Genomic DNA, 27474 nt, shown 5'->3' on the forward strand with positions numbered 1-27474 from the left:
ATACACACAGAGACATTTAACCTAGCTGATCTTGATAAGGCTTTGGCTCCTTGTTCCCTGTCTCTGTTCTGTGTACTGGATCCTGTTGTGATGCTCCACAGAGCTCTGATAAAGAACTTGATTCTGTGCCTCTTTTAATATTTAACAAAAGCCAACCAACACAGACAAATACTCATAGCAAGGAAAGAACAAGTAGAAATTAAGTGAAAATCTGTTTCTGTTTCCACTCAAGATAAATCACTTAGTAAAGGTTTACTACCCCGGCAAAGAAAGAGCTTCAAGTACATTCTGAACCTGGCCCCTGGGTAGTCTTATTATGCATGGTAATTGAAAGATGTACTTTAGTTTCAAATAACTACAATCAAAATCAAATCCCTCAGATGATTATCTTGAACATATAAGAATAAATAGAAACACTTTATGACTACATTCCTGTTGTAGACTGTAATAAGTATATACAATTACTTAATCCACAAGCACAAAGAGAACAATTAAATTCATGAGTTGTGTTTTTTTGTCATCTTTTAAAAGGATAATTATGGTTTGCTTTGTTTTTGACTAGCCCATGACTTTCTATTCCCTGATCCTTGTTCCCCACTTTGAAAAGAAGGATTTGTGTAATTCAAATGTGTTTTCAAATAATGAATGCTAAAATAAAGTAGTCACTTTATTTTAAAATTTGGTTTAATCTCTGGAGTCAAATATAAGTTCAAATTCCAGTTTCTCCATTTACTGCCTTTAGATTTGGGCAGCTGCTTTTAACTTCTTAATTAAAAACTTTACCAAATACCTAATAAACAATTAAATAATAATATCACATCTTAATGTCAAAAAAATTAATATTATAATTAAATCAGAAATGAGTTCTTACCTTTTTGTTGATCTCCAGAATCCCTATGAGTGAAAAAGGTAGCACATGGAACACTGCAAGATACAGCAAAACAGGCTGTTGAATGCCTGCCTAAAAGGAAAGACTAAAATCACAGACCGCTCTCAAGAATATATTAACACCACTATTTTCCCAGTGGTTACCAGTGGGTAAAGAGAACAGGCAAGGGATAATACAAGAATTAGGGCATTAAGAAGCACAAACTACTATGTATAAAACAAGCTATAAGGATATACTGTACAACACAGGGAATAACCCAGTATTTTATAATAACTATAGTTGGAGTATGGGCTTCCCAGGTGGCGCTAGGGTAAAGAATCTGCCTGCCTATGCAGGAGACATAAGAGACGCGGATTCAATCCCTGGCGGGGGAAGATCCCCTGCAGGAGGAAATGGCAACCCATTCCAGTATTCTTGCCAGGAGAATCCCATAGACAGAGGCCCCTGCAGGGCTAAACAATCTATGGGATCACAAACAATCGGACACAACTGAGTGTCTGAGCACATAAATGGAGTATAACCTTGAAAAATCATGCATCATTACATTGTACACCTGTAATGTACACAATGCAGTACAACAACTATACTTCTATGAAAAATTTTTATAAAAAACTTTTAATTAAAAAAATAAAAACACTCTATTTTCATGAATTGAAAACCACCCTCTATCAAACTGAAAAGTTACTTAAACAGGAAAGCCTACATGTTCAAAATATGTCCACTAAACCTTTAGCCTTTCAGACACTACAAAATACACACACACACACACAAATCTATTAAAACAAGCATAACAGTAAGCATTTCTTAACAACACATTTTGTAAAAAACATACTTTATAACAAAATGTATGTATGTACTATGTAATAGATCATGTTATAATATAAATTAATACATTGGATTATAAATATATTATAACACAATTTAATTTATATTATAAATTGGAATTCTAATCATCAAGAGCCTAATCAAAAGACACAGCATTATCATGGTCATATCATTTAGCATTACACTAACATGGCTAAATGAAATAGAAAAAATATCAACAGTTATAACTTGAGTGATTTCTCTGCTTGAAGAAGGTAGCTTCTTTACTTTGAAGAATAAGGTTTAGTAACTATTTTTCTGCTATGGAATGGAAAGTAATCTGTTGTACTTCCCCAGAGTGGCTTGAAGAGAATATTTTAAGTTCGTGGTAAACAATTTTGATAGCATGCTCCAGAAACCAAAGATCATTAGTTCTCTCATAACTAATTTTCAGACAAGTTCCTCTGGAAACAAATTCTTTATTTTACTGAATTTTTAAAGATGTCTACCTGTCGGGCCAATGTTGAACTTTTGTTCTGAGCTGACTTGACAGCAATGACTTCTTGAGGAGTGTCCCAGCTCAAATACCTTTTAAAAGAATAAAGAGAAGTTTACTCGTTTAGGTCAGGTCCTTATACTTCAAATCAAAATATAATAGATATTTTATAAGTGAACAGTTTTCCAGTTACTTAAATTATAAAAGTAACTTATTTTAAAAAATAAACAATTAAAAGAATTCCCTGAAGATCCTCATATGCATTTATTTGTTTATATATATATATAATTTTAATCCTTCTGGAGTCTCAGTGAATGAAAATTGTATTTGATCTGTCAATATTCAAAACTTAGAAAACGAAAAACCATTCCTGATGTAAAAAAGAAGTTACAAAAAACATTAAAAATATTACATTCACATTTTGCATGCTTATATTCATTCCAAAAATTTACATCTAATTTATAAAACTCTGAGTTTATAAGTAACAGTTCTTAGATTATACTAGGCAGGTAACTTAACTGCAACAGACTAGCTTTCAGAAAAATCTACCAAAAAAATACATCCCACATAAAAAATACTATTTGTAAAAAGTAAATTTTTTTAAAAAGGGTATCTGACAACTACTAGAGGTTAGTTACTTATGAGGAATACAAAGATAAATGACAAAGGGTCTCCATCCTTAGATCTTCAAAAGCAGTCATGAGGAGAGATAAATAGATTTATAACTGAGATCCACATATACAATGGAAAACTTAAAAAAAAAATCTTGAAATATCCTAGGCCATAAGTCTCAATTTTTCATAATCAAATTTTAAACAACAGAGTCACAGTTAATACCTGAATTTGCAATATGAAGCAAGATATATTTTCTCAAGGACTTTTCCTGTAGTTGCTGATATACGAAGCAGCCAATTATGAGCAGTCAGTGCTATGAGTGAAGATTTATAATCTGATGGACTGGGAAGCATTTCTCCCTTAAAAGAGATAAAACTGAAACTGCTTGATCATGAACAATCTACAGTAATCCATATCCAAAGAAAACAGCTAAACAGTCAAACAAGTAAATTTTAAAAAGAAATATTAGTGAGAAAATAAATAAGATGAGGAAAGATTAAAATTGTGAGAAATGATTTTCATTATTAATTTATTAAGTCAGCTTATTCACACAGAATGCTTAAGCAGTACCTGAAATAATTATTTTTTCATTTAGTCGCCAAAATTGTGCCTCTTTTGTGACCCCATGGACCGTAGCCTGCCAGGCTCCTCTTTCCATGGGATTTTCCTGGCAAGAATACTGGATGGGTCGCCATTTCCTTCTCCAGAAATAATTATTACTTATTAATTATTAATCATTAAGTATTCAACAAATGTTAGCCAATCATCATCATAATAACAACAGTAATACAAGTAATACTAATGATGCTGCTATGATAACAATAACAGTTCTTAAAACCAAGTATAACATTAGATAGCATAAGCAATTAAGAGTCATTTCCTAGAACAGATGTTTCTTTATTCCAAGACTTGTTTTCCTATTGATAGAAGTTAAAATGGGAAAAAAGCAATTTATCCCACTAGTCACTGTGGCTCTACTCTAACTCCAAATGGAAAGCTAACATCCAGAATCAAAGCAGCCAAAGAACAGAGATGGACCTACTTTTAAAGATAATCCTTGACTCCAATGAACTACCCTCCAAAAGGGCACATCTGCCACTTCCACCTCTAGGGCAGGAAGAGAAAGAGAAGCTAAGGGTTCTACTTTGATTTGCAGAATAAAAAGGAAGTTCAAAGATGAAAGTTAAGAATAGAGAAGTTAAAATTAATCTAATATTGCTTCGGCTGAAAAGGGAATAGAAAAGAATGCAGGCACATTTATTTTACTTACGTGCCTTAAGATTTGTCTCCTGTTTCAAATGTTAGGGAAAGAAACTAGGTTTTTGTGTGTGTTTGTTTCTTGGTTGTATGTGTGTGTTTTAACTTATTAGCTACTTAAGTCCTACACTAAAATCACAGGCAATGATGTAATTTTTTTTATTCTTTGATGTCTTACATAAGTATTACCTCAAGGAATTTTTAAAGTTTTAAAAAATGTATCACTTATATCTTGCCTATTAAAAAAAATTAGGTAGCAAACGTAATAGGTTTGAGCTATTTTCCTAAACTAAAAGTTGTATTTCACACACTGTCTCAGAAGAGAAGTTTAAAGAAGAGAAGAGAAGTTTAAATTTAGTTTCACAATGAGTATATTAACAACAATACTATATGCTTTGTTGTTTTTCTCAATGGAAAATCTTGGTTCACTTCAAATAAGACGAGCAAAATGTTCAAAGAGAAGTGAGATTAGGAATTAGGTTACTAGAAACTTTATTTTTATAAAGATTGCTCTAAATTTTTGTTGCTTTGCATTGACATCTTTCAAAATTTTTCTCAATTAAGGAATCTGTCATCCTCTTCCCCTCATCAATGAAAGTGGATTAGAAGGCTTTAGATGTTGGGGGCAAAATAGTTATTTTTAACTTTCAATAAGGAGTTGGGGAAGAAAATGTAGATTTAAAGCTTCTTATTTTTAAAAAGGAAACTTCAATGAAAAGAGAGTAACTGTCCAGGAAAAATTACAATTTTATGTACAAACAAGTCTTTTTTATTCCTTTTAAAGAATTATAATAATAAATGCAAAGCATAGGCTATTAACTTTAAACATTATTTTTGGTGATATATCCTATTTTTCCTAAAAAACAAAACAGCCAGATTAAAAGACTGGATTAACTTGCTGCAGTACTCCTTAAATGTTTCTTACAACACTGATCCCATGGAAAATTAATATTTAGAAATATAACTCAAAATAGGAAGTTCTATGATCAAAAGAGTTGGGAAAATGGTTTGACAATAACCATCCACATTAGTATTATTATAAGTATTAATAGTATTAAAGGCTCTGTGAAGTAATTCTACAAATAAATTTGTTTCCCAACTCCTCTAACAAGGATAAGATGTTAATATCTTATGAAAAAAGTGTTCTGAAAAATACACACAGGGGCAATATGGATCTGATGGAATGAGCTTATCTGTTATTTTATTTTTCATTTTTATCTTATTATTTCCTAAGAAGATTAATAGAGGAAACCCATAAGAATCCACTCTCAGAGTCATGAAACATAACTCCTGCCCTAAATACTTATTGTCTCAATATATTAAGTAGAATAATCTCTTAAACATTGAGAATAACTGCAAACTAGCTTATATTGCTTATGAAACCTTTAATCAGTTCATAACATTTTCTAGTTTTCAAGATTAAAAAATGGTATTAAAAGTATATTCACAGTATTAACATATAATTTTTTAAGACAGAAGTTACTTCATGAGGAAAAATAAAAATAAAAAATATGCTCTCTTTTTGCTTCCTTTCAAGGTTTAAGAATCACTATGATACTTAAACGTTTTATTTCTTTATACAATATATTAACAATAAGCAGTTCTTCTAGACTACAAATGCTTTAGAAACATGCTACGAAAGCAAATCTTACCACTGGGCATTCCCATAATAAAGCATCTTCTATTTTTTCTGATTTGGAACATCTTGGCATTTCATAAAGTTTTCGTGGCTCTGATGCAACACTGGGGGGAAAAAAGATTATTCTTCTTCATAAATAAGATAGTGTTTGCTTGGATTTCAGCGATTTTTTTAATTCAGAGATTTGGAACACCAAAAATACAACCTGCTGCTTTGCTTTCCTCTTCTTAACTAAATGTCAACATTACTTTTTAATCACAAAATTCATAATACACAATCATAGAAAAAATATCAAATATGTAATAAATTATAATAGCACAAAACTATCCAATATTAATATTTTGGTTCAGTTATTAATATTTTGGCTCATTTCACTCTACTTTTTCTTTATACACTTATACCCACCTGCAGATCATTTTCCAAAATTAGAGCATATTGAATTGTTTCTTTTCCTTTTAACATTTACTACCAATATCTCTGTTGAATTTCACCTTCATAATCTGTTATTCCAACATTGTGAAATGAAAATTAAAGAGTTCCTTTCTTTCAACTAGTAGTAGAAAACCAGTAGATGAAAAAGATAAAAAAGGAAACTTCCCAAACCAGAAAGAAAAAAGAATTAAAAAAAAAAAGAACAGAACATCTAAGGACTGTGGGATAATTAGAAAACGTGTAATGTACACATAATGAGAATACCAAAAGAAGAAGAAAGAGAACAAAACAAATGTGGGAGGTATCAAACCAATTATATCAATGATCACTTTAAATGTGAATGGTCTAAAATACACCTGTCAGAAGACAAACTGATAGAGTGAATAAAAAACAAGACTTGAATATGTTATATACAAGTAACCCACTTTAAGTATAAAGACACAGATATAAAAGCAAAGGGATGGAGAAAGATATACCATGCAAATACTAACTTAAAAAAAAAAAGCAAGCAAGCTGGAGTAACCATATTAATATCAGACAAAGTAGACTTCCATACTGAAAATTATCAGGGATAAAGAGTAGAATTATATAATGTGAATGCATCTAACAACACAATGTCAAAATACTGAGACAAAAATGGTGGAATACAAGGAGAAACAGACAAATCCACCATTATACTTAGAGACTTCAAAACAATCCATCAGTACCTGACAGATCCAACAAATAGAGTAGGTAAGAATATAGTTGAACTGACCAGTACCGACAATCAGCTGGCTCAAACTGACATCTTTAGACTACTTCAGCAACAATACATTCTCCTCAAGCCCATGTGAAGAGTTCACCATGACAGACTACACTCTGGGTCATAAAATACTAGAATTTAAAAGACTAGAAAAAAATATAAAATATGGTCTCAGACCATAATGGATTTAGGTTAGATACCAATAACAGATAGCTGTAAAATCTCCAAATACTTGGAGCTTAAATGACACATTTCTAATTAACACAGGGGTCTGGCTTAGTGGTAAAGAATCCACCTGCCAGTGAAGGAGACTCAGGTTTGATCCCTGGGTAGGGAAGATCCCCTGGAGTAGGAAATGGCAACCCACTCCAGTATTCTTGCATAGTCGGACATGGCTGAGCAGACTGAGCACAACTGAGGGAATGAGCTCGCACAAAGAAAAAAGTAGAAAAAAGTCCAGAGAACTTTTAAATCGAATATACAATGTTTCAACATTTGTGAGATACAGGAAAAAACCGTGCTTAGAGGAAAATGTATGGCATTTAATATATACTTTAGAAAAGGAGAAATGCTTCTGGGCTGGTGAACACATGAAGATTCAGGAAGAGTGATATGCTCAGAGGGCATAGAATTTCTGTGCTCCTTCCCACATACCTTGCCCTATGCATCTCTTCCATCTGGCTGTTCTTGTGTTATAAAGTTTTATAATAAACTGGTAATCTACTAAGAAGCCAGTCACCAAAAACAAGTCACACACACACAAAAGTCAAGTATTACATGATTCAATTTTTTTGAAATGCCCACAATGGGTGAACCTACGGAAACAAAGTAGTCTAGCAGGTGCATAGGGCTGAGGGTGGAGAAGGTACGCTGGTGACAGCCAAAGGGTAGGGTTTGGGGGTTTTGTGAGGTAAAGAAGTTGTTTTAAAATTAATTGTAGTGATGGTTGCCTATATGAACCATCAATGGTTCATCAAATCATTTTCACTGAATATGAATTTCAAGGATGCAAAAATTGAATTGTATGCTTTAAATGGGTGAATTATTAAGCTGTTAAATAATAACCCTATTTTTTAGAGGAGCAAACTTAAGTGTGGCATGTTTGGAATATGTTTTAAAATATTTAGCAAAGGTATAAAGGAAAAGGATATGGGGACAGATAAGCAAATGTGGCAAAAATCTTGATCCTTTCTGAGTCTAGGTAATGAATGTATGGGGGCTCACTATACTATTTATATATATACACTATATAGACTACATTAGCAAGTCTGAAATTTTTCTTTTAAAACAAAGGCAAGTACTTTCAAACCAAAATACAGAAATTCTTCCCTAAAACAGCATCTAATTAGTAGGTACTTGGATCTCCTGACATCTGGTATCCCTTAGGCAGAATAAAATACTACACTGTACTCAGCAATCTGTCATTTTGCCTACATTATAAATTCTCTTTAAATTGGTATTTACACAGATGAAACCTCAGCCTTTAGGTTTAACAAGATGTTAAATTACATGCATTTTATACCCTACCCTTATTTTGAACCCATTTTTCCATTGTTACACTAAGCACTAATGTAGACATGTGTTTCTATAAAAATTAAAGGTCAACAGTCAAATGAATTACATCAAAAATTTTCACCAAGATACCTGCTGATACAGCACCGATAATTGTTAAAGTATATTCTTCCTCTCTCATAGGCTATAGGTGATTTGGAATGAGTTGTCCAAACATTCTTAAATTTAGTACTTTCCTGAAAAACACAAGGAATTTCGGTTTAGGAAATAACTCATACGTTTCTACTGTGCACCAATCTTAAATTGGATATTTAAATTTACAGTTTTCAAAATAACTTCAAGTACGTTCTTAAAAAATAGTATGTTCAATTATTCTTCACTCTGCCCTCACATTTCGGCTTAAGTGGGGTAATTAATTTTTAGAAAAATTGTTTGCAAGATATAAGAAAGTTAAAACTAAAAGCATGTGCTGCTGCTAAGTCGCTTCAGTCGTGTCCGACTCTGTACGACCCCACAGACGGCAGCCCACCAGGTTCCTCCGTCCCTGGGATTCTCCAGGCAAGAATACTGGAGTGGGTTGCCGCTTCCTTCTCCAACGCATGCATGCATGCTAAGTCGCTTCAGTCGGGTCCGACTCTATGCGACCCGTTAGACAGCAGCCCACCAGGCTCCTCTGTCCACAAGGCTCTCCAGGCAAGAACACTGGAGTGGGTTGCCATTTCCTTCTCCATAAAGCATGTGACGGTTCTGCTAATGGCTATTTACTAACCCCCAATTTCAAGGCCGTGATCACCCTGCCCATCACTTGCGATCTTCTTAAAAGGGAATTATACTGCGTAAAAACTGCAGCCCAGCAGCAAGTCTGCCTCTCCCCTACGCCCGCGACCCCCGTCGCCCCGCTGCTCTTCGTTCCCCTCCCGGCCGGCAGGCGGTCACCTGGCACACCAGCGCCCGCAGGATGCCCAGGTTCGTCCTCTGCACCATGCCCGCGTCGCGCGAGAAAAAGCCCAGCGCCCGGCGACTGAGCCGACCGCACACGTTGGGCTTCTGGCTTGGGCCCATGGAGGCGCGGGCCCGGCAGAGCGGAAGAGGGGCGCGCCCCTTACTCCCGCGCCGGGAAGCGGCCACTATCTCCGAACCTCCTGGCCCCAACTCCTCGAGGAGCCCAGAAAAACTGACACCGGGAGCTGGGCCCGGAAGGGCACAGCTGTGGGGCGAGGGACGACAGAGCCGGCGCCGCCTGAGAGCCGAGATTGGGCAAGGGAAAAAACCCCCTTCCGGGCTGGCCCGGCAAACGCTATACAGCTCCGGACCCAGCGGCAGACACTGCAACGTGCTTAACGCGCAGTCAGCCGAAGCCGTTCACTTGCCGGAAAACGTAGTTCCCAGTGTCCGCAGAGGGATCCTGGCTTGTACCCAGAACTACAATCCCCATCAGGCAGCGGGCAATGAGCCCTTGCCCAGGCCCCGCCTCCAACCCGCCTCGGCCCCGCCTCCAACCCACCGCGGCCCCACCTTACCCCCCCTCTTCTGGCCGGCCGGAGGCTGCGCCGTAGGGTTGGCGTGGCTTTCCGGCTCTGTTCGCGACGCCTGGGGAGGATTGTGGGGGCGCTGTGCTGCCGCCTCTTGGTCTGTGTTCCGTGTTCGCTCCGTGCACTCAGGGGTCCGTCCCTTGCCGCCCCTGTGCCCCCACGCTTGTCAGTCCCCGACTTTCGCTCTGGGAGCCCTGGCTGGGTGTCGAGAGGGGGTCTGTGTCGTGTGCGACCGCCCCTCCCCTCCCCACAAGGCAGCGTCTTGTGAAAAAGAAAGGTACGCCCTCGGCTTTCCCCTCAGTCTTAACGTTGGATGTTGTGGATGGTTAAATATTTTGGGTCCTCGAACACTGTGCTTTGTAATTATGAGTTAGTGGTGAAAATACTGACATTACTACCGAAGTAGAGTTGAATTACTCTTCTAGAGGCCCGCCCCTCCGTGGCCCGTGGAGACTCAGGCTGGTTTTGCGATAATTGCTGCATTTTCCTTCCTCTCGCCTTTTTCCCCTCCTCTTTATTGAGGAATGAAATATGAAATATTTACATTGTTTTTAGACTGCCTAAGATGTTCCACGTTGATTCCTCTGAGATAACTGTGAGTGGCCCTCCCGGTCGGGTCAATTTTCCTGTCATATCTTCAGGGGCTGTGTCACTGAGGATATGCCATTCCTACCACACTAAGTTTTCAGTAAGCATGTCCCAGACGAGACCCATTGCTTTGCCTGTAAGTCCCTTGAGCATGGTGCCTTTGCGTCTCCCACGTGGCCTCTTGTTCACACATGGGCTAGGGTGTGATTGCATCGGACTGACAAGGCAAAAAGTACAGTAACTCTGTGAGTGTGCTGTTTTTAAGCGTTTAGGATGAAACTTTTTAACCCTGCTAAATTTCCATCCTGCTAAATTTCCTTTGGGGCCTGGGCTTTTGCTGATTTTTCATGACTTATTTACAGCATACTGTGGAGTGCTTTGTATATTTTTAGAGAGCGCTATAATAGTTAATTTGGTAATTCATGAATGCAGCTGTCACTGAGAAAACAGACCCAGAAAAGATAACTGGATTTTCTTTGGCTGAAATGAAATTCAAATCACTGCTGAATTGAATTCATCTTTTTTTTTTCTCCTTTCCCTTCACCCCCATTTGCTTGTCTTTCAGTGGTCTCACAAACAAGTCACCCAAAGGACAGTCGTGCTAGCTGCCCTCTTTTCCATCACCTTCAACCAAGTACTTTTGATTCTGTTATCCATCTCCTCTTCATATCCCCCCTACCCCAAGTAATTTAGGGCCTCACCATTTTTTCACATTATTATGTTATGTAGCCTCCTCTCTGCCTTACTTAAATACTTCCAATTCCAACCCTCCACGCTGCTGCCAGAGTGATTTTTCTAAAGCACAAATCTGTCATTTCCCTATTAAGTCTTTCAGTGGCTTCCAGTCACCCGGAGCAGAATTTCTCAAACCTACGTAGATACCTAGGATTTTCTATGGTGAACTTAAAATATGTTCAGTACATTAGATATATGCAAATATAAAACTGTATATAAACTCCTTATTGTTGTATCTTTTGAACAACTATAACGCTCAAACAGTTGTACATTAAATGAACTATGAAACAAACTCTGATGAATGCTTATTCACTGATACCAGTGAGACTGTTTGCCAGACCTGTCATGCTTCACTGTTCTTGGGGGCGTGAATTCCTTACAGAAAGACCTGTCCTTACTGCCCTTGCTGCTGCTACTGCTAAGTCGCTTCAGTTGTGTCTGACTCTGTGCGACCCCATAGATGCAGCCCACCAGGCTCCCCCATCCTTGGGATTCTCTAGACAAGAATACTGGAATGGGTTGCCATTTCCTTCTCCAATGCATGGAAGTGAAAAGTCAAAGTGAAGTCGCTCAGTCGTGTCCGACTCTTAGTGACCCCATGGACTGCAGCCTACCAGGCTCCTCCGTCCATGGGATTTTTCAGGCAAGAGTACTGGAGTGGGGTGCCGTTGCTTTACCCAGTGACTTCACCTCTTTTCTTTATTTAAACCACTGTAAAAACCTTCCTTTGTTCCTTGTGTAAAGATTTCATTTGACCTTCACTTGACAAACACCATTTACATAAAATAGTCTCCATGTCTCTCATTAACCTGTGCCAATGACAAATAGTCCCACTTGTTAGCCAGTGCAGTTCTAAACGCAAACGTGATTTGAAATCAATCAAATTTGATTGTGACAATGATTAATCAAAGGGATGATCCAGAGTATCCTTTTGTTCAAAAAAATTTTGTTTAGATTTTTATCAAATTGAAAATAAAAAGTATCCCTAGGGAAGTCTCATCATCTTGAGACTACATGTACCAATCCCTCATGGTCTGTATAGGTGCTTTATAGGACAAAGTCTGTAAGTCTCAGTGTAGTATACAGGGCACTTGTTATCTGCATCTTGCCCACATTTTCAGCCTCATCTTTGCCCATCCTTCACATTCGCTCCTGTGGTTCTGACACGTTTCCTCCTTGCTCAAGCCAGGGTCCCTTTACATTAAAATTTTTCTTTATCTGGATCTCCCTTCCTCTCCTCTTATCCATTTATCTCAAGACTCATGTCAGGTATCTCAGCTCCTCTCACTTGTCCTGACCCTTTGGTCTTAGTGATAACCTTGCCTCTTCTCTTGTGTTACTCTGCATTCACTGGCTGTAGCACTATATTAGAATTGTTTGTCTTTCCAACGTTTGTTTAGAGAGGTCCATTCATTCATTCAACATCCATATGCATTAGCCACATTTTAGGCACTGTGCTCTGGATGCATATGTATGTTGGATGAATGTTAGTCACTCAGTCATGTCCAACTCTTTGTGACCCCATGGACTGTAGTCCATCAGGCTCTGTCCATGGGATTCTCTAGGCAAGAATACTGGAGTGGGTTGCCATTTCCTTCACCAGGGGACTTTCCCAACCCAGGGATCGAACCCAGATCTTCTACACTGCAGGCAGTTTCTTTACCGTCTGAGCTACCAGGGAAGCCATGTTGAATGAATGGGCTCTTCTAAAAACAATGTATGTATAGATGCTATTATCATTAACTAAATACTTTTAACATAGAACTATATTTAGTCTTTATTCTTTAAATGTAGGAAACCACAGAATTAATAAGAAGAAATGTTGTTTTATTTGCTGAATTGTGTCTGACTTTTGCAACCCCATGGACTGGCCTACCAGGCTCCTTTGTCTATGGGATTTCCCAGGCAAGAATACTGGAGTGGATTGCCATTTCCTTCTCCAAGGGATCTTCCTGACCCAGGGATCGAACCTGTGTCTCCTGCGTTGCAGACAGATTCTTTACACTGAGCCAACAGAGAAACCCAGCCAATAAGAAGAAATAACTTAAAAAAAACTTTTATCCCTAACAGTTCTCCCTATAAAGTAGATATTTTCTTGTTGAAGGTAAAATGGCATAAACCCCTAGCTTAAGATTTGGAAATGACTTCTCTGGGAGGCCTGGCGTGCTGCAATTCATGGGGTCGCAAAGAGTCAGACACGACTGAGCGACTGATCTGATCTGATCTGATCTCTTAATTTGGGGCATAGAACAAACATTAATTCTTTTTTTTCATTCTGTGTCTATATGATGCTTTGAGAATACTTAACCATCCTTGCCACGATACTTTCAAGATGAAGAAGAGATAAGAGTTCAGAAGTTAATAAAATGCTTTTTGTTCATATATTTTGTTTAAAGAGGGCTAACGAATAAATATATAAAGCACTCTGATTATTAAACCTAAACATTTACTCAGAGACAAAAAAAAATTTGAACCAAGGCCACAAGAGGTCATTCATTCAACATGTAATTATTTTCATCTACAATGTGCTGGGAACTATTTTGGCATAGGGTTTAACTGATCAGGGAACAAGATCCTCACATGTCCAGGGAGATAGACAGTAAATAGATTTTTAAAATATTTTCAGGTAGTGATAAAGTACTGTGAAGAAGATAAAACAGGGGGATGTGCTTGATAGTGAGTGGTTGGGAGCCCTGCTGTACCCAGAATGGTCAAGAAAGGCCTTTCTGAAGAGTGGAGTTTTGAACTGAGCCTTGAATGAGGATGAGCCAATCTACACAGAACTAAAGTTAGAGTAGTTCAGGCAGAGGGATGTTCCAATACAGGGTCCCCAGGGCAATAACAACGTTGGATTATTCTAAAACTATCAGAAGGCTAGTACGCCTTGTCAGGAGTAAGGAATTTTGGATTTTATTCTGTGGTGAAGGGAAGCCATGGGACACTCTGGAGAAGGAAAGTAACATGATCTGATTTGTTTTGATGAGATCATTGTGGCTATAGTGTAGAGAATAAACTGCAGGGGCACGAGAATGGAAACAAGGACATGGTGGCTGTGGCACTGGCCCAGATAAGCGATGGTAAATGAGCTAGAGTGGCAGGGGGAGAGGGAAAGAAGGTAACCGATTCAGGATATATTTATATTAAAAGCAGAATTGACAGGACTTCTGATGATTTGAATATTAAAGGTATTAAAAAATATTAAAGATACTAAATAAAAAGTGTCAGTTCAGTTCAGTCACTCATTCGTGTCCGAGTCTTTGCAACCCCATGGACTGCAGCACACCAGGCTTCCCTGTCCATCACCAACTCCCAGAGCTTGCTCAAACTCATGTCCATTGAGTTGGTGATGCCATCCAACCATCTCATTCTCTGTTGTCCCCTTCTCCTCCTGCCCTCAGTATTTCCCAGCATCAGGGTCTTTTCCAGTGAGTCAGTTCTTCACATCAAGTGGCCAGAGTATTGGAGTTTCAGCTTCAGCAAGCAGAACCACAAATAAACATCCCAAACTCGGCCCCCCCCGCAAAAAAAAAAAAAAAATGGAAAGCAGGGAAATAGTAGATGTGCTGTCAATGAAGGAAACAAAGATTTTATTAAATTAACACATTAACATTGTAGACATTAATGCTGGAGAATGTTAGGATCTGTTCTATGGCTGGGGCATGTGGGAAGAGAGGAGTAAAATCAGGCCAGAAATAGGCAGGGGTCAGAGCTTGTTGGTCCATGGCAGTGTGATGGAAAAAAATTTCTATAGAGTGATGTGACATTCCCTTTAAGAGATAGTTGCATACAGCATCAGGGCAAGAGTGAAGCAGACCAGTTAGCAGGTTAATTGTGTAGTTTGGGTGAGAGTTTTTTTTTGGAAATTTCTTTTGAAATTAATTGAGGCTTTTTTAACTGTAAATTTGGTTCTTTTATTTTTCTCTGTATATTTTAATGATATGTAGTATCATTAAATGTACATTTAATGATGTACTACATTGTAGTACAAATATGTAGTATATTCATTCATATGCAAAATCCAGAAAGATTTAGGTTTAAAGGATTGGTAGTAAAGTTTGCAAGCTATTTATTTTAAAAATTTTACTTATTAAAAAGAATATGTATAGCTAACATGGCATAACATATAAATAATAAATAAAATGAATACCTAGATAGCTATCATTAACCTTAATAAAACAGAACGTTACCTAAAATTTTGACATGTATGTGCCAATCCTGGTTGTTGGATCCCTCTTTTCTCTTAATATAAATAAAACATTAAGGTTTGAATGTTTTTGAGCATCATGTAAATTGAATCATAGTGCATATATGTACTCTTATACAGGTTGTCTTTTTTTTTCTTCAACATTATACTTGACAAAGTACCTGTGGGTTAATTTCATTTATTTTTACTACTATATAGTAGTTAATTGTGTGAATTTTCTACAGTTTATTTATCCATTTTCTACTGACTGGGCTTTTGTTTCTTTTGGGCTTTTTGTTCCTAGAAAAGTGCTGCTATAGACCTTAAACCTGTCTTTTGGTCCACTCATTAAAGGTGTTCATTTTCTATTGCTACGTAGCAAATTACCCCAAACTAAGCACCTTAACTAACACCCATTTATTGTCTGTTTTTTTTTTAAATAACACTGATAACTACTTGTCAGTATCATTTATCGAAGGGGGTCCTCATTTCTTTACAAATCTGTAGTGCTAACTCTGTTTATCAGGTTTACATTCATAGTCAATTTCTAGGCTCTATTTTCTGGTCTGTTTTTCTAACCCCAGGTTAATGAATACCTGACCACTTTTATAATAAGGCTTTCAAGCTAGTAGAGCAAGACCTCTATTGCTTTTCTTTAGGAGGGTGTTACTTTTCTTTCTTTTTTTTTTTTTTTAACCATTTGCACTTGCCCTTTCATATACATTTTTAAATCCATTTAAGTTCTACGGAAACCTTATTGAAATTTTGGTTGGGATGATATTAAATCCACCTGTCAATTTGAGGAGAACTGACATCTTTACCATATATCAAATTATCCTATCTCTAAAAACAGTATATCTCTCCATTTATTTGGATCTTTTTTAGTGTCTTAGCTCACTTCGTAAAGAATCCACCTGCAGTGCAGGATACCCCTGTTTGATTCCTGGGTCGGGAGGATCCCCTGGATGAAGGGGTGGGCTACCCACTCCAACATTTTTGGGCTTCCCTTGTGGCTTAGCTGGTAAAGAATCTGCCCACGATGTGGGAGACCTGGGTTTGATCCCTGGGTTGGGAAGATCCCCTGGAGAAGGGAAAGGCTACCTACTCCAGTATTCTGGCCTGGAGAATTGCTTGGACTGTATAGTCCATGGGGTCACAAAGAGTTGGACACCACTGAGTGACTTTCACTAATGAAATTTTATAATATTTTTTTACTAAATTGCATAATTTGCAACTTTCTAAGTACAGTGTATTTTTGGTCAGTGTTATAAATGGTATATTTTTAAGTTTAGATTTTCTAACTAAATTTTTGATAGTATATAAACATGCAGTTGTCTGTATATTGATCTTATATTTAGCAACATTGTTCTTCTATATTGATCTTTTGCTTGCCAATATTTATCTTTAATAGCAATAATTGTCATTTGTAAGGTTTGGGGGATTTTTCTACATAGCCAATCATGTCTTCTGGAAACTGTGACAGTTTTGTTACTTCCTTCTCAAGTCTTTTACCTTCTTTCCTCTTTTTTTTCTTTTTTTTGCTGTGTTGGCCAGGACCTATAGTGCAGTGTTGAGTAGAACCAGTGATAGTGGACCTCCTTGTCTTATTCATGTTTATAAATGGAATACTTCTAATATTTCACCATTAAGGATGACATCATACGGTTTTGATAGGTGCCTTTTGTTAGGTTAATGAAATCTCATCCATTCCATATTTGCTAAAAGTCTTGTTCATTTTTTTAAAAATATGAATGCGTATTGAATTTTGTCAAAAACTTTCTCTGTAACTGCTGAGGTGATATAGTTTTTTCCTTTAGTCTGATAATGTGATAATTACATGAATATATTTTCTAATGTCAAACCAAACTTGGGTTTAGATAAGTGTTTGTGATGTATTTTGTTTTTTAAAAACTGTGGGAGTTGGGCAACTACTGGCTTCATTACTCGCTCGGCTCCTTGGACCTTTGCTGGCTCTGAGGGTTTCTCTTTCTATCTAGCTGGTTTACTGGTGTATTTAAAGTACTTGTCCAGCCTTTTAGGAATATTTTATAGCAGAAAGATTTTGGAGGTATCAGGTTCACCAAATTACCAGAACTAGAATTCCACTTCCTCATATTTTTAGTGTAAAAAGCTTCCATTAATGTGAAATGTGATCACCTACCACCGTTTCAGTCTTCTCTTCTTGTCTCTGTGCATAATCATGCCCTCCTTGCTGAAAACAAGGACGTAGAGTTGTACGGTAGAAAGCCTCACAGAAGGGTCAGAAGGCACGAGTTGCAGCACCAGCAGCATCAGTTGCTGAAAGCTTGACCAAGCCACTTACTCTCTCTGAATTTCCTTCAATCATCTGCTAAGTGGAAACAGGATTGGAATGAGAATCGCATAAATTTATAAATATGAACACATTGTTATGGAGAGTTTAGGGAGGAGAAAGTTTTGATTAAGTAGCACAGAGGATTTTTTTAGGGTGGAGATTTCGTATGGTACTGTAATGGTGGATACATAACACTATGTATTTCTTTTTTTCCAGTTGTGCTGCACATGGCTGGCAGGATCTTAGTTCCTCGACTAGGAATTGAACCTGTGCCCCCTGCAGTGGGAGTGTGGAGTCTCAACTAGTGGACTGCCGGGAAGTCCCACACTATGCATTTAGTAAAACTCATATAGCTTAACAGTGGGCTTCCCTGGTAGCTCAGCATTACTGAATACACCTGCCACTGCAGGAGATGCAGGTTCGATCCCTGGGTTGGAAAGATCTCTTAGAGAGGGAAATGGCTACCCACTCCAGTGTTCTTGCCTGGAGAATTCCACGGACAGAGGAGCCTGGCAGGCTACAGTCCACAGAATCACAAAAGAGTCAGACATGACTTAGCAATTAAACAGCAACAACAACATAGTTTTACAGCACAAAGAGTAAAGTTTAATGTATGCAAAATTTTAAAAACAAGAGGAAGAGGGGGTTCCAGGATATAATGCAGATTGAGACAAAATAATCTAACTGTATTACAAAAGTATGCAGTGGCCTACTGAAAGGGGTCCGGGAAAGGTGCTGACCTAAGTAACTTTGATACTGTGAGACTAAAAGCAGTAGGAACTGTCCTCTAGTAGTACTGTCCTCTAGTCGATAAAAGTTTCCCACCGATATGGGTTAATAATTCTGTTCATATGTGTACTGGAATTGAACAATTAATAATTGGTGGATGATGGCTGCCAGATTTCTTACTGTTGGTGTGGGCGATTAGAGACAACCAAGAGTGGAAGGCTAGTATGATCAGGTGGTAATGGATTAGAGTCGGAGACATAAGTATAAGCTCTAGTTTAGCTTAACTGTAGATACAGATGGATATCTATGGAAACATTTGTAGATAAAGATATTTGCATATGCATGGTGTGGTATACACACATATATTTCCTTGCTTTGTCAGTTGAGAGGGCCCAGAAGTGAGGACAGCTTAAGAGCAAAGGGCACACCCAGCGCCCAGACCATTCTCCAATAAAAGGAACAAACACTCTGTAGAGAAAGGGCTGATTCTAGGCCTGGGTCAAGGAGTATGCAGGAGTCTGCAGCATCTTGTAGTGCCAGAAAGTAAGGAGATGCTCAAAAACACATTGATGAGAATGTGTCAAAAGGATATAGGAGGCGATTGAAAGAGGTTTTTAATGGCCACAGCAGGAAAGTTTGAACAACAAAATTAAATAGTATTGGGTTATAACCCAAAGTTTAAAAGTAAATATCTGTGAGTCCATACTGATATAAACAAGTGGTTGAATTAAATAAATGGGGAAGAAGAAACAAATCTGTGCAAAACATTTCCAAATAACTTATGTAGACACTCCACCCTTAAGAAGGTGGAGCATAACTCTCTCCTCCTTAAAGGTTGGCTGTGCATAGTAACTTCCTGCCTAAGAGTATGGTATGGAAAGTGGGGGAAGTAACTTTACAGTAGAAACCTGCCAGTCACTAACTCACCACTTTATCAAGGTTAACATCAGCAGTGGTAAGTCATGTTCATATCATGCACCCTTGATATGATGTGATAAGAATGACACTTTTTCCTCCCTAAAGCCTGTGCTGCTGCTGCTGTCACTTCAGTCATGTCCGACTCTGTGCGACCCTGTAGACGGCAGCCTACCCGGCTTCTCTGTCCCTGGGATTCTCCAGGCAAGAACAGAGGAGTGGGTTGCCATTTCCTTCTCCAATGCATGAAAGTGAAAGTGAAGTTGCTCAGTAAGTGTCCCGCTCTTCGTGCCCATAACCTCAGTCTAATCATGAGGAAAAATATCTGATGATGTTTTTCTAAAGATAACTGGGAGGCATTCTAAAGATAAATTGATCAATACTTCTCAAAACTGTCAAGGTTTTCAAAAACAAAGAAAGTGTGAGAAACTTTTAGAGCCAAAGAGGGGACTAAGGAGACCAGCTGACAAAGTGTCACGTGGTGTCGTGGATGGTAACCTGGAAGGGAAAAAGGGCTTTAGGGTGAAATGAAGGAAATCTGAATACGTTATGAACTTAAGTTCATAATTATGTATTAATATTGACTTGTTAATGGTAACAAATATACTGTACTAATTTAAGATTTTAATAATAGGGGAAACTATGTCAGCTATATGGGAATTCTTTGTACTATCTGAAACTTTTCTATAAATCGAAAACCGTTCTAAAATTGAAAGTTTACTTTAAAAATGCAACAGGACTATGGTAGATACCACTGAATAGAGGCAGCATTGCTTTAGTGATTAAGAAGATGAGCTCAGGTACCAGTCTGCCTGGGTTCACATCTGAACCTGGTTACCCTAATTAACTAGAATTACTTAATCTCTATGTGCCTCAGTTTACTCATCTGTTAGATTCTTCAGAGGACTAAATGAGTTAATGTATGTAAAGCACTTAGAATAATACCATACACATTCAGCACTATATAATTGTTTGAGTACATTTATTAATATCATTACTTCTTTACTTTCCAGTTTGGGGGATTTCTGATTATAGCTGAATTTCACTGAGTATCCATCAGCATACTGAGTTTTAGCTTGGCATTCTGACAAAACAGTATTCATAGTTTTGTTTGTAAGGGGGAAATCATCAAGATGGTAAGATTCCTTATTAAAATATCCATTTCCCTTGTTAAACTGGTGTTCTTTACAAAGCACTGCCCACAGCACAAACCCCTTAGATTTAGGCTTTGGCACCTAAAATTTTGGTAATATTTGAAACAAAATGGAATGAATGTATTATAGAAACATGTTTTTAGGCCTTTTACTTCTCTGCGTAGAATACATACCAACTCTTTAGAAAACCCCTTGTAGATCAGCAGTTCAGGTAGAATAGAATTTTGAGTAGAACATAGAATTTGGAATCAGGAGACCAACTTGGAGTGTGGGTTCTTGTAGCTGTGTAATCAAGGCAGCTCATTAATCCCTTTGAGCCTCTCGTCCCATCTGTAAAACAGTGATAACAGGAATGCGTCCTGCCTTCCTCCGTAGCTTATAGAATTGTTGTAAGGATTAGGTGTGAAAATGAATGTGAGAGCTTCTGTAAGTTGTAAAACCTGTACAAGTATTATTTGTTATAATAATCTCAGGTTTTCAACCAGAGTTCAACTCTAATGGAGTTTGATAGTCATATTAAGTGTTGGCGGTCATCTATATACCTTTACTTATTATGTAATAAACTGAAATCATTTGATTTTAAAATGCTTTAGATGGTATATTTTCTCACAGGACTTTAGTTTTTATGATGTTTTTCTTTGGTCTAACAAAGGAAGGCATTATTTTAATCTGGAGTTGTCTCTTTAAGGTGGCAGTTTGAGGATATGATTTCCAAACTCTTCGCTGAAATTGGCTATGTAGAGAACACAAAAGTGTGTCCCTGTGATTTAGGAAGTCTTCTCCTACAGACACCTTCTTGTCCTGATGTGGAGCTGACCAGCAGAGGGTGCACAAGCTTTCCCAGAAGCTAGGCTGGGCAGACCTGACTGGAGCCATCTGTGTGATGATTAACAAGCACTACAAATGAAGAGGTTCTAGCACATCAGAAACACAGTTACCGAATGGAAAGAGACAGCCGCCATAATGTCACACAGCAATGTAGGAAGTACCTGCCCTAGTTGGTGAATAGGAAGTTTCTGGATAATTGGAATTTGACATTCTAAGTGGGTTATTTGTTTGATTGGCACCTCCTCCTGCTACTGTTTGTCATTTCAAAACTTCTCTTTCCAGGTTCTTTGCCTCACCTTCTCAGCATCTGTAATTATCTGCCTCACCCTGTCTAACAAGTTGGAGTTTTTAAAAAGTAACCTTTCCCTGGACTCCTTTGACCCTAAGGTATTTGGGTCCTGAATCCAGTCAGCTACAGCATCCTGTCAGGGTCCCTCTAACCAAACTCTTACAGAGTCCGTGGCATCTTTTTTTCCTCCATGGAAATGGGTGACCATCAGAAAATTTGTTAACTTTTTAGTGTTACCTCACTGCCCATATCATCTTTTCTCCTCTTCCTTCCCAAGAGTGGATAGTACATAGAATGTATATACTTGAAAGTGAAAGTGAAAGTTGCTCAGTTGTGTACGACTTTTTGCAACCCCATGGACTGTATAGTCCATGGAATTCTCCAGGCCAGAATAATGGAGTGGGTAGCCTTTCCCTTCTCCTAGGGATCTTCCCAGCCCAGGGATCGAACCCAGGTCTCCCGCATTGCAGGCGATTCTTTACCAGCTGAGCCCAAGAATACTGGAGTGGGTAGCCTATCCCTTCTCCAGGGGATCGTCCCGACCCAGGAAACTTACTGGGGTCTCCTGCATTGCAGGCGGATTCTTTACCAACTGAACTATGAGAGAAACCCATATATATACTTAATGGTTTTAAAAATATTTTTTTATTCTGATTATAAAAGTACTTTGAGTTTTCTTGAAAAGAATATTTAGAGACATTAGGAAAATGTAAGGATATCCTTGAGCCTTTCAATCAGAGGGAACTCCTGTTAACCCTTCCAGACTTTTTCTGTGCATACATATGTGTATGTATTGGGGGGTGTGTGTGTGTATACATATATATACACAAACACATTGATTAACATATATATATTAATTTTTAAAGAGATATACCATAGGTACTCTTTTGTACCTTTTTAGCCCTACCTAATAAGTCATGTACTTCTTTCTATATCAACAAATTTAGGTTTTTACCAACATTTTAAGTACATAGGTCAGCCCTCTAAAGATGAGTATTTGGATTGTTTGCAACTTTGCACTATAATGCTGTGATAAATCCTTAATATATTCTTCTGATTATATTCTTAAGAATTATATTAAAAAATATATTTCTAGAAGTAGAGTGTCTATTAGATTTCTTATTTAAAAATGTTCACGTGTTGCCACAGTTCCCTCAGGAAAGGTCTCTTGGTGCAGTCTCCCTGACAGTGTTTGAGGATGCTTTTTACTGCACACTACTTATCACAACATTTCACCTTTTCCAGAATGATAGTGAATAACCCATTGCACCATTTTTAAAAAATTGGTGGACTTAAATTAATCTAAGGCAGTAGTTCTCAAGTTTTTTGGTCACAGGACCCCTTGACACTCTGAAAAATTACAGAGGACCTCCAAGAGCTTTTGTTTATGTGGATCATGGTTATCATTATTTACTGTATTAGAAATTAAACCTAAGAAAAATGTGAACATTTAAGTCATTTTAAAATAGCAATAATAAGCCTGTTACACATTAGCATGAATACCCTTTTTATTAAAAGTACCTATATTTTTCAAAAGAAAAAAATTAGAAGAGTAGCATGGTTTTATATTTTTGCAAATCTTAACGTATGGCTTAAAAGAAGATGATTAGATTCTTATATTTGCTTTTGCATTAAGTCTGTTATGATATGTTGTTCTGGTTGATATATATGAAGAAAATCTGATCTCACACAGATCTATAATTTTCTAGTTAAGAAAGGAGTGCTTGAATAGTCTATTCAGATAAGTGTGAAGAATCTCCCTTGATCCTATACTGATCCCAGTAAGTGGTAGTTTCTTAAATGTTAATTTCAATATAATATTTGAAATCATACCCATGCATTTTTTTAATACTCTGTTACATTAAAATCCATGGTCTACCTTGCACTTTGGATCTGCATGTTTTTGTGACATCATATGTTGGCCATCTGGAAAATACTGGTTCACTGTGTTGTGCAGGTCTTCCAAATGTTGACATGTTTCATTATACAATATCAAAAATACTTTATTCTCATAAGAACAGTGTTTTAAGTGTCAGTAAGCTCTTAAGCTCACAGTGGTGGACATAGGGTTTACAAAATTCTAATTTTTGCTTGGAAGTTTGAATTTTATCAGTGGCAACAAATGCTGTCCATTGTTTTCTTGACAGGTTACTTTGTTTCTGAGAAAATGCCAAAGTGAAAATGGTGTTCCATGAAAACAGTCTTTATTGCTTCATCAAGGATACGCTTAAGTAAAATTGGCCTTTTGGGTTTTTTTCTTCAAATGTATGGTTGGTGAAGAAGGCATGAAAGTGAAAGTGAAGTCGCTCAGTCGTGTCCGACTCTTTTCGACCCCATGAATTGTAGCCCACCAGGCTCCTCCATCCATGGGATTTTCCAGGCAAGAGTACTGGAGTGGGTTGCCATTTCTGTCTCCAGGGGATCTTCCCAACCCAGGGATGCCCTCCCCTAAAGTTTGGTGCTATTCCCTTGACTCTGACCAAGGTACTAGAAGTTTTATCTCATTGCCTATACACCATTAGTGCAAATGTCACCACAGTAAAAAGTGCAAATAACATGTTGATGGTATTATGAAAATATTTCCGACTTTTTGCAGACCCCCTTAAAGTGTCTTGGGAGTCCCTAGGGATCTGAGGACCACATTCTGAGAACCTCTCGTCTAAGATACCAGTCATAGTATCTTACCTGAGACTGGTTTAGAGATAGTCTGTGACCCAGTTCTGGCCAGTGAAATCTGAGAGCAAGTCTGTCTAAGAGCTTGTGAAAAAGTTTCTTCATTGCTAAAAAGAGACATAAGAAAGAGATGGTCCTTTTCTTCCTGTGGATATTGCCATGCCAGTGTGATGCCTGGAACCACTGCAACTATTTTGTAATTGACAAAGCCAACCAGCCTTAGAATGAAGGTGATGCTGTTTAGAGCAAGATGGAGAAATGAGATGAGCCTGGGTCCTTGATGATATTATAGAACTGAAGCCATACCTAGAACTTGCCGAACCTCTGGACTTACAGTTAAGAGAGAGAATATTCTCTTATTATCTGAGCCAGTTTGAATAGTGTCTTCTGTTACTTGTAGTCAAAAGCATCCCCAGAAGGTATTAATATTTATTAGTGATGAACATTTTTAAGTGTCAAAAATTAACATTTTTAGTGGCCATTTGCATTTCTTTTGTGAATACTTATTGATGGTATTAGCACATTTTCTACAGAGGTCATTTTTAATTATTTTCTAAACATTCCTTACATATTAATCATATTAACACATTGTAACATTTTATATTTATATCCACAAATGTCTTGCATAGTATGTTATTCTTATAAGCAATCAATTAGTCTTTTTTCTTTTACACTTTATGTTGGCTTTGGTGTCATGTTTAAAAGAGTCTTTTCTACCCTACTTTTTAGTAAGTATTCACATATATTTTTTCTAGGTCTATTAAAAAGTATTTTTACATTGAACACTCTAATTCATCTGGAATTGATTTTGGTATTGATGGAGTAAGGATATAACTTTATTTTTTCTAAATGTGTGGGTGTGTGTGTTAGTCACTCAGTTGTGTCTGACTTTTTGTGATCCCATGGACTGTAGCCCACCAGTCTCCTCTGTCCATGGGGTTTCCTAGGCAAGGATACTGAAGTAGGTAGCCATTTGCTTCTCCAAAGGATCTTCCTGCTTCAGTCCCTTAGTCTCCTGAATTGCAAGCAGATTCTTTACCATCTGAGTCACCAGGGAAGCCCAGGTAGCCCCTTTTCTTAATGTACTTTTTTGAATAGTCCAACCTTAACCTACTGATTTGAAATACTAGCTTTATTAGAAATGGAATTCTTGTATATAGGGAGAGGGAAGCCTGGCGTTCTGCAGTCCGTGGGGTCTCAAAGAGTCAGATGTGACTTGGCAACTGAACAACAAATTCTGACTAATTTTTGGACTTTCTGTTCTCTTCCAGTGCTTTGACTGTGTATCCTGGCACTATAGACATGGCCAGGACATTTTGCTTTGTAGAGTTTTGTAATGTCTGAAAGGACAAGGACTCCTCCCATCCTCCCTAACCCTACCCCACTACAATCAACAACACTCATTTTCCCTCCAGTATTTTCCTGATTCTTCCTATGTGTCTGTTCTTCGAGATGAAGTTTAAATTGTTTGTTCAGGTTCCCCAAACATTTTTGGAACGTTGATTGGAATTACTTTAATTTTGACCAGAATTTACATTTTTCACAATATTGAGTATTCAGTTCCAAAACCCACTGTCTTCCTTTTAATTATCTTCCATGCCCCTCTGTAGAGTTGTATAACTTTCTTCTTATCAGTCCTGTACATTTCTGGATAAATTTATTCCTAGATATTTCATATTTTTTTGTTACAATCGGAAGAAGGATCTTTTCCCCTGTATATTTTGTTTTGATTATCAATTTTAAAAAACCCTAAATCTAGCTCAACATTTCCAGATAGTTTTGGCTTCTCAAAACAGAATAAACAGAAAGGATACTATCATTTGTGGTAGTATAGTGTGGACTATGTGATTTATGAGGTATGACTGTTGAAGACTGTTTAAGGGAACAGAACTTCCCAGAAACTATATGCTAATGAATATGATCCTTCCAAGCTGGTTATGGTGGAAATCTATACATTTATGACAACAAGAACAATTTACTCTAAAGACAACAAAGGATATATATTCTTTAAAAAAAAATTACCACCACTGAAAAGATGAAAAAGAATTAATTAGCTTGCTATGAGGACGTTATCTGAAAATAATGTTTCAAAGATATTTTACTGTTATTGGAATAAATAGTAATCTCTTAACATGATTTATTTGAAAGGACAACCTTTATTTTGATGTAGAGGTGTAATTTTTAGTTAAGCAACATAACTTTGTAGATATGCCTTATGTTATCAGGTGTCAAAGAGATGGTTGACAGGTTTTATGTGTTTGCTGTTGTCGTTGTTGTAAAAGAATCATTTAATCAGTTTTTCTGTATTAAATAAGATTCCGTTGCCCCAGGCATTATGGATTGGCAATGTTTCAGCTGTTTGGGAAAATGGAATTTGGAATTTGCCAGTTTCCTAAGATCATTTAAAATAAACAAATTTCTTTTCATCTACATTATGGATTTCAAAAGCATGTGTAGTCTAACCTAGTATCTTAATCATCAATTAAAATGCTTCTGTAGAAAATGTGATTCTGAGCTCATAACATCTGACTTGTAGATGGTCTAAGAAATAAGACCTTTTGTATATTGAAGATTACTGAGGTTTCTCTACATGTTGTGGTCCTTGAAAGTTAAGACCATAATTAACATTCTCAATTATTCTTAAGCAACTTGCTGTGGCATTATTATTCATGGGCTATTTGTTTTAATAATTCTTAAGTGTATTGTTTTTTTTGTTTTTTGGCTGCACCCTGCTGGCATGTGGGATCTTACTTCCCTGACCAGGGATCAAACCCACACCCCCTGCGTTGACAGCATGGAATCTTAATCATTGACCTGCCAGAGAAGTCCCTGTATTGATGTTTTTGTTTATATGTAATTTCTTGGAATAAGTTTATTATATGTTAAGTAAAGAATGCCTGTATTCTTTTTTTTTGCCTTTGGGTGGGTGAGGAGTCTGGCTCTAGGTTGGAATTGGATGTGTGATCTTTCAGACCTGACTGTAAGCAATTATAAGTCTTTTCCTGTAAGGCCTCATTGAAAGAAATTGGTACATACCAGTGTGCACACCAGAATCAGTACACAACCAGTGCATTGCCATTTTCTGGAGGGATTTCAGTCAAGACCTCCTTCCCTCTGTCCCGGGACTCACCTCCTGTGTGTGGCCATT

The 27474-nt window shown here is 37.4% G+C and overlaps 2 protein-coding genes across 6 annotated transcripts in view; one reads left to right on the forward strand and one right to left on the reverse strand.

Annotated features, from left to right (window-relative positions):
- Nucleotides 1-9834, reverse strand: part of DCAF17 (DDB1 and CUL4 associated factor 17) — a 29798-nt gene extending 19964 nt beyond the window's left edge. The window contains exons 1-6 of one of the 2 annotated variants that reach the window (XM_024977517.2): nt 9323-9834; nt 8519-8622; nt 5714-5804; nt 3027-3163; nt 2203-2281; nt 872-961 (exon numbers count right to left, since the gene is read on the reverse strand). In XM_024977517.2, the coding sequence (XP_024833285.1) occupies nt 872-961; nt 2203-2281; nt 3027-3163; nt 5714-5804; nt 8519-8622; nt 9323-9448 (627 nt within the window). In that variant the 5' untranslated portion in view covers nt 9449-9834. The remainder of the gene's footprint in view (nt 1-871; nt 962-2202; nt 2282-3026; nt 3164-5713; nt 5805-8518; nt 8623-9322) is intronic. The other variant, NM_001191489.1, reaches the window with a different exon arrangement.
- Nucleotides 9835-9988: 154 nt separating this feature from the next.
- Nucleotides 9989-27474, forward strand: part of METTL8 (methyltransferase 8, methylcytidine) — an 84064-nt gene continuing 66578 nt past the window's right edge. Inside the window, exon 1 of one of the 4 annotated variants that reach the window (NM_001075288.2) lies at nt 9989-10195. The gene's annotated coding sequence lies outside the window, so the exon portion shown is untranslated. Of the gene's footprint in view, nt 10196-23820; nt 24138-27474 lie in introns of those variants that run through there. The other 3 variants (XM_024999854.2, XM_059892351.1, XM_024999860.2) reach the window with 3 other exon arrangements.

Source organism: Bos taurus, chromosome 2, assembly GCF_002263795.3.
Source record: "Bos taurus isolate L1 Dominette 01449 registration number 42190680 breed Hereford chromosome 2, ARS-UCD2.0, whole genome shotgun sequence".
Taxonomy (NCBI): domain Eukaryota; kingdom Metazoa; phylum Chordata; class Mammalia; order Artiodactyla; family Bovidae; genus Bos; species Bos taurus.